Source organism: Dendropsophus ebraccatus, chromosome 5 (assembly GCF_027789765.1).
Source record: "Dendropsophus ebraccatus isolate aDenEbr1 chromosome 5, aDenEbr1.pat, whole genome shotgun sequence".
In the NCBI taxonomy this organism is placed as follows: Eukaryota; Metazoa; Chordata; class Amphibia; order Anura; family Hylidae; genus Dendropsophus; species Dendropsophus ebraccatus.
In genome coordinates, this window is record NC_091458.1 from 47,067,905 (window position 1) to 47,079,303 (window position 11,399).

Here is an 11,399-nt window from a genome sequence, read left to right on the forward strand (position 1 = left end):
AATTTTCATATATACTGACCAGCTCTGTCCCGAGATTCTGTTGAGTGCTGACAATCATTGTGGCAGCGTAAGCGGTAACCTCTTTGTTGTGGAGTTATAGTGGAGTGGAGTATGTCTTCACTCCCTCAGCAGTGCAGTGAATGGGGATGCCTCAGCACAACTCAGTGTGTGTCTCACGCAGCCGGAGAAAGCCAATCTTCTATTGACCAAGGGAATTAATCAGAAAGACAGCAAAAAAAAAAAAAAGTGACTCTCAGCGAAATAAGCCGCTGTTAGGAAAAAAAGGAGGATGTGGAAGCTGAACTGGTGATAGAAGGAGGAATGGAAGGAACGCTTCAAGGGAGCGACTTCATCTAACATATATATTAGTTAAGGAATGTGAGAGCAAGTGTAATATAATACGATTTGTTGAGCGCACATGTGCATTATAACTAGGGATGGTCCGAACCCTCCGAGGTTCGGGTTCGTATGAACCCGAACGCTCAGCATCAGATTCCCGCTGTCTGCCTGCTCCATGGAGCGGGCGGATACAGCGGGAGGATCGCCTGGAAAACTGGGATACAGCCTATGGCTATGGCTGTATCCCAGTTTTCCAGGCGGTCCTCCCGCTGGATCCGCCCGCTGCACGGAGCGGTCAGACAGCAGGAATTATTACCGAGAGTTCGGGTTCGTACGAACCCAAACCGAACTCGGTTCAGACCATCCCTAATTATAACATATAATTAGAGATGAGCAAATTTACAATAATAATGAAGTGAAGCTCTTGGTTATCTTTGCCATTTGCTCACCAGCTGGCTGCCTTTTAACTGACTGTCGCTCCTCCCGGGTGCTGGGAAAAGCTGGATCCAGTCCTGGGAAATGTTTCCCAGGACTGGATCAAGCGTTTCCCAGCATCCAAGGAGGAGCAGCATGGAGCAGCAGTGAGTTAAAAGGCAGCCGGCTGGTGAGCGGATGGCAAAGATAACCAAGAGCTTCGCTATTGCTGAAAATGTTATCATCTCTAAATATAATATCCCAATTGTGTTTGTTCATATAGATATTCACAATAAATATGTAGAGATTCCATGAATATGAATATAAAATAATAGTTAATATATTTTACAACATCTATTTTGATCAATATAAAATGTCAGTACCAAATACATAAATCACAGGAGTCACAGACATTCAGCTCTGCTAGATACATCTCATTAGAATGTGTAATTTACATTTTCCATAAAAGTCATGGACTATTTTAATCAAACTAAACCAAGCCGTTTGGATCTTTTATAGACGGCGTTAAAAATATATGTATTGTATACATGGAAATGGAGGCGAGTGGTAAAATCCAAGAAGATAAAATGTTAGATAAGCAATGTGAGAGCAAAGCAACAGAATTTCGGTCAACTGCACCGTGTGGTGTTCACACATGAACAAGGCAGGAAGGGAATGCTGAGGCAGCGTTTCTCTGCAGCCTCAAAAACTGTAAATGATTATTGTAAATTACAGCAAAGCAGCGGCTTTGGTATTCAGACTGCCAGTTTCTGATCTATGTAAAAGAGTAACCCTTTCAATCCCAATGTATATTTTAGTCCTTCCTTCCTCAATGACTTTTAGTGTGCATCCTCTAAGCTGTCAACAGATCTGAGAAGAAGTAATCCACCATCCTCTACACAAATCCTAAAAGGGGTGTCCTAATCTCAGCTTATATAATTATATTTGTAGGGGTCATCAAGTTAAATAATTTTGCAACTACATTTATGTAACAAACTTGTCTCCTTCTCCTGATACGCTGCTCTTTCCCTTCCATTGTTGACAGCTCGTTGTCTAGGTTACTGACCACCACTCTGCTCTAAAAACAGTGGTCTGGCTGGTGTATATATATATATATATATGTGTATATATATATATATATATATATATATATATATATATATATATATATAGGCAGTTATCAAGAGTACTCATACGACAGTCTTAAATAAAGCCTGGCCCCCACTTACACAGCCAGATTTACTAACAGGTGCCTCTAATGGTGCGTTTACATGTAACGATAATTGGCCCGATCGTACGATTAGCGATGTCGGAGTAACGATTATTTTTTCATAACGAGCAGCGTTTAGACGGTACGATATATCGTACGGAAAATTCGTTGTGCGATCTTTTTGCGAACGCTTAAGCCTATCTCACACATTGGTTAAATCGGCGAACGATTGTTCACACGGAACGATTTGCGATTTTTTTGCGAACGACAAACGAAGACTTGATAACATGTTGAAAGATCAAAATGCGCGATGTATCGTTCGTCGTATGATCGTTCGCTGCGTTTACACGTACGATTATCGTTCAAATTCGATTGTTATTGCGCAAATTCGTACGATAATCGTTACGTGTAAACGCAGCATTAGTAAAGCTGGTGGGACCTGTGTCTGTCACAGGGATTGCACAAAAATCTACCTGTTATGGAGCAGGTGTAGATTTTGCATGGTTTACGCATGCGTCAATCATGATAAATTGGGTGTAGGGGAAGGCTGTGCCTACTCCCTGACTTTCTACGCCCCCAATTCCTATTCCTATTCCTATCTCAGCTTTATATCTACAATATAGGGGATAACAAGCAGATTGGTGGCAGTCTGACTACTGAAACTCCCATCGATCCTGAGGACGGGAACATAATCATCCGCAGAATAAATGGTGCAGACCACGCTTGCGCGGCCACTGCTCCATTCATTGTTTAGGGGGCCACTAAATGTTTCTGAATTTAGCCCCATTTTATCCCATAGAAAACCACTCCTGCTCTGGACAGTTCCTGTATCAGATAGAGATGTCAGCAGAGAGCACTGTGTCAGACTGAAAAGAAAACAAATCGTAACGATATCAGCCAAAATTTACCACTAACCTAAAGTACAATATGTCACAAAAAACAATCTTAGAATCGATCTTAGAATAAGTTTAAGGATTGCAGAGCTATTACCGCTTAAAGTGAGACAGGTCACATTTAGAGATGAGCACATCTTGAACATACTCGAGTACGATTATTTGGCATTCGATTATCGTTGGCTAAAGAAGTTGGATGCAGCCCTAGGGAGTCCTGGAAAACATGGATACAGTCTAATGACGAAGGATTGTATACTTGAGTTGCGCTCATATTAGTCAGGTTTGAAGAATGGGCTGTAGTCCTTGACATTAAAATTATCCTGATCATGAAGGGGTTAACAGATACTAGTTCTTCCCACTAAGGTTCCCGTAAGACGCGAAGATATGTCGACCGCGAGAGCTGCAAACAAACACCGATCAGTGAGATCTGGCTAGTTTGCGGTGCCTTTACACAGCACAACAAATTGAGGGTCCGTTCATGCAGCCCAGCAAAAACTGACGGCACAGATATGTATATATCCGCACTGTTAGTTTCCAGATCACTAGCAGTCTATACTTGCCAGCCAACCGACTGCTATCTGTATCTTCAGGCCCCATCTTCTCTGGCTGTCAATCATTCCAGAGGAGGTGAGTGCCTGAAGATGCTAGGAATTGACAACACAGATATATACATGTCTGTGCTGTCAGTGTCTCTTCATCGTCTGTACACGAACCCCTGTTTACACAGGAGGTTGTGCGACTGATAAAGATGTCTCCCAGGTTCATAGCCTGGCTTACCAAAAGTAAAGGCCCTATTACACAAAGCAATTATAATCTGTATTCAGCCAATTCCGACCGTTACAGCCGATAATGGCTTTGTGTAATAGAAGACAACGATCAGCCGACATGCACCATGTCGGCTAATTATTGTCTTTCAACAGGCTGAAACGCCAAAGCTCAGCCCGTTAATGATCTGCTGCTGTCGCTCCGTGTAGTAGGAGTGGCGGCAGCAGACCGCCGCTTTCTCCAAAAGGCTGCCCGGACAGCCCCCCCCCCTTAACCGCTCCTCCTCGCTCACTATTACAGGTGCCGGCAGCGGGAGGGGGAACTTGGAGCGAGCAAGCGCTGACCTGACAAGTCTTGCTCTCTACATTGCTCATGAAAAAAACACAAGAAAGGTGGGGAGAGGGGAGATAAACAAAACCCTACAACATACTGTATAACTAATAGGAGCCTTGGTCTATACCAACAGGCCTCTTCTCTTCTCATGAACAATATTCTAAGGCGATTTATGATCAGATCAAATGTGACCTTTTATCTAAGTCAGCTTAGAATAGTATAAAGCATAATTAAAAATGTATTCACTGGTGTCCAAAGCCTTTAAATGAGTATTCTAATCATAGACATTTATGTTTCTGTATCGCTCCCAGATGAATGAAATGAATGAATAAATAAAATGAAAATGCACACACTTAGGCACATGTTTCTCCTGTCTGCCACCAGCTGAGACTTGTCTTCGAGCAGGGGTGGGGAACGTCCGGCCCACAAGGTCCTCCAGTACGGCCCCCGACCCCCAGCTAACTTGTTCACCACGCTCTCTGACTACTAAGGAGGTGTGGAGGTGAGCGGGCACAACACCGTTGTCACGAGAGGTCAACTTGGCCCCCCCCTCCTTTCACGACCAAGTGATGCTATTGGTATATATATATATATATATATATATATATATACATACACTCCAAGACAGATATTACCAATAACACCAGCCTATAGGAAGAGAAAATTTTACCACCATACATATTACCGCCATACTGTTATTGACCAAATCCCGTACACTGAGACCAATATTACCATAATATAGGAAGGAAATATTACCGCTAAACCACACCCACTACCATCACCACCATATTGTTACTGACCAAATCCATACTGAGACCAATAAAACACAGTACCAGATAAAAGTAACAAATATTACCACCACATACTGACTAACACCACCGCTGCTACTGACTAATACCACCACATACTGACTAACACCACCGCTGCTACTGACTAATACCACCACATACTGACTAATCCCACCGCTGCTACTGAATAATCCACTGTACACAGATCACTATCACCTCATCCAGTCATATAGAGGCTGACCCAGCCCTACACAGGCTCTGTACACCATATACATTATAGTGCAGTTATATCAGGTGACTTACAGGGGGCGTCTTCTTTGATGAGAGTCGTTTTCATTTTCTTCTCCATCTGTCCTGGGCCGTTAGGAGAACTTCTCCGAGCCACGAATCCACAGAATCTGCCAGATAGACATATTAGGGTCCTCACTCCATTAGGCACCATCCTCGTCTCTCTACAAACTGCACATCTGTATTGGCCCCTTTATGCCCTCATTTAGTGGGTAAGCTGACACTATGTGATCCCCCTTATAGTATATGCCCCCTCTATGTAGCCTCCTTATAGGCCCTCTCCCCCCTTACTTATACCCCCTTATAGATGCCCCCCTTACTTATACCCCCTTATAGATGGCCCCCTCCCCCCCTTATAGCTGGCCCTCTCCCCCCCCTTATAGATGGCCCCCTTACTTATACCCTTTATAGATGGCCCCATCTCCCCCCTCCCTTATAGATGCCTGCCCTTACTTATACCCTCTTATAGATGGCTCCCTCTCCCCCTCCCTTATAGATGCCTGCCCTTACTTATACCCCCTTATAGATGGCCCCCTCTCCCTCCCCCTCCCTGCATGCTAGCCATGTCGGGCTAGTACACCTCGGTGAGGCTAGCATGGGGACTGTATCTGTCAGGGTCCGGGCCGCGCGCTCGGCTCCTGGCTCTGCAGAGCCGCCGGCGTCCCTGGTCCTTAGTGCAGGGCTGGTTGCTAGGGGCGCGTCGGCAGCGTCCCTGGCAGTCAGCCTGCTGGGAACGCCCACTACTAGCCGCGGCTGGGGCTCATTCTTTCCCAGCTGAGCGGCGTTAGGGATGGTGACTGACAGCAGTAGGCTCCAGTCATATACATCGCTCTGTGTTAGCCTGGAGTCTCAGCTCCAATGGTGTTAGGGGGCTGAGACTCCGGGCTGTATAAGTTCCTTCCCCTGTGTCTCAGTCCTTGCCTGCGATAGAGCCTAGTATCCCTAGTGTTTTCTTGACCTCGCAATCTTTCCTGACCTTGCTATTCCCGTTACCTGACCCTCTGGCTTGTATTTCTGACTACCCTTTGGACTTGTGTTTGTACCTCGCCGCTCGACTGTTATTGACCCGGAATTCTGACCTCTCTCTTATTGTGTGTGTCTGTCTTGTTTGTTTCGTGTTGCACCTTAGTAAGTACAGGGACTGCCGTCCAGTTGTCCGTTTGCCATCTAGAGCATCTGGGGCAAGTAGGTAGAACCAGTGGGGCGGGTGCCAGCTTCAGGGCTCACCTGTCCTTGTGCCTTCCTGTCCTTCCGTGACATTATCGCAGGTCCTAACCGACGTCACTCCCGGCGGATCAGCATGAGTACCGATACTTCGGTCACTGACCGTCTAGACGAGTTGACTACTCAGCTCAAAGGTGTGGCTGGATTAGTAGCCCAATTGTCTAATCGTGTGGACAATCTGTCTCAGGCTACTTCATCCCGCCCGGTGACACAGAACCAGGAATCAGCACCTGTCCAGGTAGTTAAGCATAAAACCAAAATGATACTGCCCGATAGATTTAGTGGAAGTGCTGACAAGTTACGTACCTTTCGGGAGTCTTGTTATTTGTATTTTCGTTTTAACCCTTTTATTTCAGATGCTGAAAGGGTTGCACTAATTGTCTCCCTCCTTCAAGGTCCCCCTCAGGACTGGGCCTTAGCCCTTTCCCCTGAAGCTCCAGAGTGGAATTCGGTAGAAACGTTCTTTTCCTCCCTGGGTCAGATCTACGATGACCCAAACCGTGTTGCAGTAGCGGATTCCCACCTATTGTCCATTCAGCAGGGCCGTCGCACTGCGGAAGAGTACTGCTCGGAGTTCCGCCAATGGTGCACCCTGACTGGATGGCAGGATTCCCCTCTGAAGACCCTGTTCCGACAGGGTCTCACGGATTCCATCAAGGATGCCATGGTCAGTCATCCCACTCCTGATTCCCTCAGCGCATATATGACGTTGGCTATTAGTATTGACCGGAGACTCAGGGAAAGAAAGCGAGAAAAAATGGGGGTGACCACAGTACAGTCGAGGGTCAGTCAGCTTCCTAAACCGTTCTCCAAGGTGACAGATTCGCTTCCCCCTCCTACGATTTCTGACGAACCTATGATCCTGGGAAGTGCCTCCGCCCGAGGAAAATTCCGTATGGAGCATTCTCTCTGTCTTTACTGCGGAAAGTCGGGGCACTACCTGAAAGACTGTCCCACCAAGCCTTCTCGGAAGCCGGAAAACTTCAGTGCCTGAGTGATAATCCGGAGGGTCACTCAGGCACACAGGTACCTCCTAGACAGTTTGATAATTTTTGTCTACCGGTTACACTGGTGTTCAATAATATTGTAATTTCATGTTCTGCCATGGTTGATTCAGGTGCCGCCCTGAATTTCGTCCGTACCTCTGTAACAGACTCATTGGTTTTAACATTGATACCTCTCAGTACTCCTTTCACAGTGGCGGGGGTTGACTCCGCCCCTCTGAGAGGCGGGTCAGTGAAATATCGCACTCCGGACATATTAATGCAAGTTGGGTGTCTTCACCGTGAAGAGATCTCATTTTTTGTGTTAGATGAATTGGCCGCTGATATCATACTGGGTCTACCGTGGTTGCGCCAACATAATCCGGTATTTGATTGGACATCCACAGAGCTGGTTCAGTGGGGTGGCTCCTGTGACTCTCATTTGTTACAAGTGAATCCTATTATGTGTACAGTGATTGATTCCCCTATTCCTGATTTTATTTCAGATTTTTCTGATGTGTTTAATGAGGCCATTGCCGACGCCTTACCTCCTCATCGTCCGTATGACTGTGCCATCGACCTGGTGCCCGGGGCCAAGTTTCCCAAGGGCCGCATTTTTAACTTGTCTCCTCCGGAACGAGAGTCGATGCGCCAGTACGTTCAGGACAGTCTGAGGAAGGGTCATATACGCCCTTCAGTGTCCCCTATGGGCGCTGGATTCTTTTTTGTGGAAAAAAAAAGATGGTGGTCTGCGTCCTTGTATTGACTACAGGGAACTCAACAAGATCACCATCAGAGATCAACATCCCCTTCCCCTGATTCCAGATCTTTTGAACCAGGTGGTAGGTGCCCACTGGTTTTCTAAAATTGACCTGCGGGGCGCCTACAATTTGATTCGGATCAGAGAAGGGGACGAGTGGAAGACGGCTTTTAACACGCCCGAGGGACATTTTGAGTATCTGGTAATGCCTTTCGGGTTAAGTAATGCCCCCGCCGTCTTCCAAAGATTTGTTAACGATCTTTTCCGTGATCTGTTTGGTCAATATGTAGTAATCTATCTGGATGACATACTTATTTATTCCCCTGATTGAGAGTCCCATGTTCAACATGTCCGTGAGGTTTTATCTAGACTCCGAGAGAATACCCTTTGTGCTAAATTATCTAAGTGCCTATTTGGGGTTAAGGAGGTTGGATTCTTAGGATATATTTTAACTCCAGAATCTGTAGAGATGGACCCTCAGAAGGTGTCAGTAGTACTTAATTGGGCAAAGCCCACCACCTTGAAAGAGGTTCAAAGGTTCCTAGGTTTCGCAAACTTCTACAGGAAGTTTATCCGTAATTTCTCACTTATTGTCAAGCCTTTAACCGAATTAACGAAAAAAGGTGCGAATCCAACCTCCTAGCCTATAGAGGCAGACCTAGCTTTCACCCAGCTTAAACATAGTTTTTCATCTGCTCCTGTACTGGTGCATCCTGACCTAGATTCGCCATTTGTGGTAGAAGTAGACGCATCAGAGTTCGGAGTCGGAGCAGTGTTGTCCCAAGGAAGGGAACCGTATACCAATCTGAGACCTGTGGCGTACTTCTCCAGGAAATTCTCCATCTCCGAGGTCAACTATGACATTGGTAATAGAGAGCTGTTGGCCATCAAATGGGCTTTTGAGGAGTGGAGGCATTTTCTGGAGGGTGCTAAGCACCAAAAAACGGTTCTAACGGACCATAAGAACCTGTTATACCTGGATAAAGCCAAAAGGTTGAACCCACGTCAAACGCGTTGGGCCTTGTTTTTCACCCGGTTCAATTTTGTGGTAACATACCGTCCAGGGTCCAAAAATGTAAAGGCTGACGCCTTATCTCGGAGCTTTGGGACGAATGATATGCCTGAGGAGGAACCCAAAAATATCTTAACCCCAGGTATTGTGGTCGCTAGTGTATCCCTTGACTTAAAAGAAAAAATTTTGAGATCTCAAAATGATGCGCCTGCTAATGTACCCCCTGAAAAGCTGTTCATTCCTGTACACCTTAGGTTAGCAGTTTTGAATGAAGTTCATGCGTCTACACTTGCTGGCCACCCTGGTATTGCCGGTACTGCTTATCTCTTGTCCCGATCCTGCTGGTGGCCCTCATGGCAGAGGGATGTACGGGAATATGTAAAGTCCTGTGAGACGTGTGCCCGGGCTAAAACCCCGAGGTCATTGCCTGAAGGTCTACTCCAACCACTACCGTTACCTGGCCGCCCATGGTCTCACCTGTCAATGGATTTCATTACTGATCTTCCTCCTTCTCTAGGAAAGACAGTAATCTGGGTAGTGGTTGATAGGTTCAGTAAAATTTGTCATTTTATTGCTTTGAAAAAACTTCCCAATGCCAGGTCTCTCGCCAAGTTGTTTGTTAGGCATATCCTTCGTCTACATGGAATACCTACCAACATAGTTTCGGACCGAGGGGTACAATTCGTTTCTAAATTCTGGAGAGCTTTCTGTAAACTGTTAAATATATCACTGTCTTTTTCCTCAGCATTTCACCCCGAAACCAACGGTCAGACGGACGGACCAATCAATCCCTTGAGCAGTATCTAAGGTGTTTTGTTTCCGATAATCAACTTACATGGTCAGAATACTTACCAATGGCGGAATTCGCCTTAAACAATCACGTAAATGCTTCCACGCAACTAACTCCGTTCTTTTGCAATTATGGTTACCATCCCAGGTTCTCTGCTGTCCCAAATCAAGAAACACACTTTTCTTCTGCTAATGAACTTACTAAAAAACTGTGCACAGTTTGGGCGGAGAGTCTGGCGACTCTAACCGTTTCCCAAGAAAAACAAATTCTATATGCTAATCGGAAACGCCGCCCCGGTCCCCAGTATGTGGTGGGTGAAAAAGTATGGCTATCTACAAAAAACCTGCGTCTCCGAGTTCCTTCGTATAAACTCGCCCTGAGGTATATTGGTCCGTTTACCATTGTAGACATTATAAGTCCTGTGTCTTTTAGGTTGCAATTGCCTCAAACTTTGAAAGTCCATCCTGTGTTTCACAAATGCCTCCTTAAGAAATATACTCCTCCAACTAATACCAGTTCCCCTCCTCTTCCAGAGGTGGTTCAAGGTGAGCTAGAGTATGAGGTCGAAAGAATTTTAGATTCTAGGAGAATCCGCAGAACCATACAATATCTCGTACATTGGAAGGGATACATGCCAGAGGAGCGCACTTGGGTCACTACACAGGATCTTCATGCCCCAGTGTTGATTAAAAAATTCCATGAGGAACATCCTACCAAACCTGGAGGCTCTTGTGAGGGTCCGGAGGCCCCTCCTCAGGGGGGGGGGGGGTTCTGTCAGGGTCCGGGACGCGCGCTCGGCTCCTGGCTCTGCCGGAGCACGCGGCCGGACTCTGAGCAGACCTGCCGGCGTCCCTGGTGACGTGCGGGGCCGGTTGCTAGGGGCGCGCCGGCAGCGTCCCTGGCAGTCAGCCTGCTGGGAACGCCCACTACTAGCCGCGGCTGGGGCTCATTCTTTCCCAGCTGAGCGGCGTTAGGGATGGTGACTGACAGCAGTAGGCTCCAGTCATATACATCGCTCTGTGTTAGCCTGGAGTCTTAGCTCCAATGGTGTTAGGGGGCTGAGACTCCGGGCTGTATAAGTTCCTTCCCCTGTGTCTCAGTCCTTGCCTGCGATAGAGCCTAGTATCCCTAGTGTTTTCTTGACCTTCGCAATCTTTCCTGACCTTGCTATTCCCATTACCTGACCCTCTGGCTTGTATTTTTGACTACCCTTTGGACTTGTGTTTGTATCTCGCCGCTCGACTGTTATTGACCCGGAATTCTGACCTCTCTCTTATTGTGTGTGTCTGTCTTGTTTGTTTCGTGTTGCACCTTAGTAAGTACAGGGACTGCCGTCCAGTTGTCCGTTTGCCATCTAGGGCATCTGGGGCAAGTAGGTAGAACCAGTGGGGCGGGTGCCAGCTTCAGGGCTCACCTGTCCTTGTGCCTTCCTGTCCTTCCCTGACAGTATCCTAACCATGCTGAGGGGCTATCCTGTTCTCTTCCAAGCCTTGCAACTTTAGCAGGAGATTCAGTTAAGTCAGCGCATTGGGAAAGAGCAACTACGCCGACTTACCCCGCTGCAGCTTGCCAGGACCGAATGGGAAACTCCAACAGCTGG

General features: G+C 46.7%; 1 protein-coding gene across 1 annotated transcript in view; it reads right to left on the reverse strand.

Moving 5' to 3' along the window:
- Window positions 1–6,290, reverse strand: part of LOC138794148 (inactive dipeptidyl peptidase 10-like) — a 65,612-nt gene extending 59,322 nt beyond the window's left edge. Inside the window, exon 1 of the mRNA XM_069972915.1 lies at window positions 6,258–6,290. Coding sequence (XP_069829016.1) covers window positions 6,258–6,290 — 33 coding nt within the window. The remainder of the gene's footprint in view (window positions 1–6,257) is intronic.
- Window positions 6,291–11,399: the final 5,109 nt, after the last annotated feature.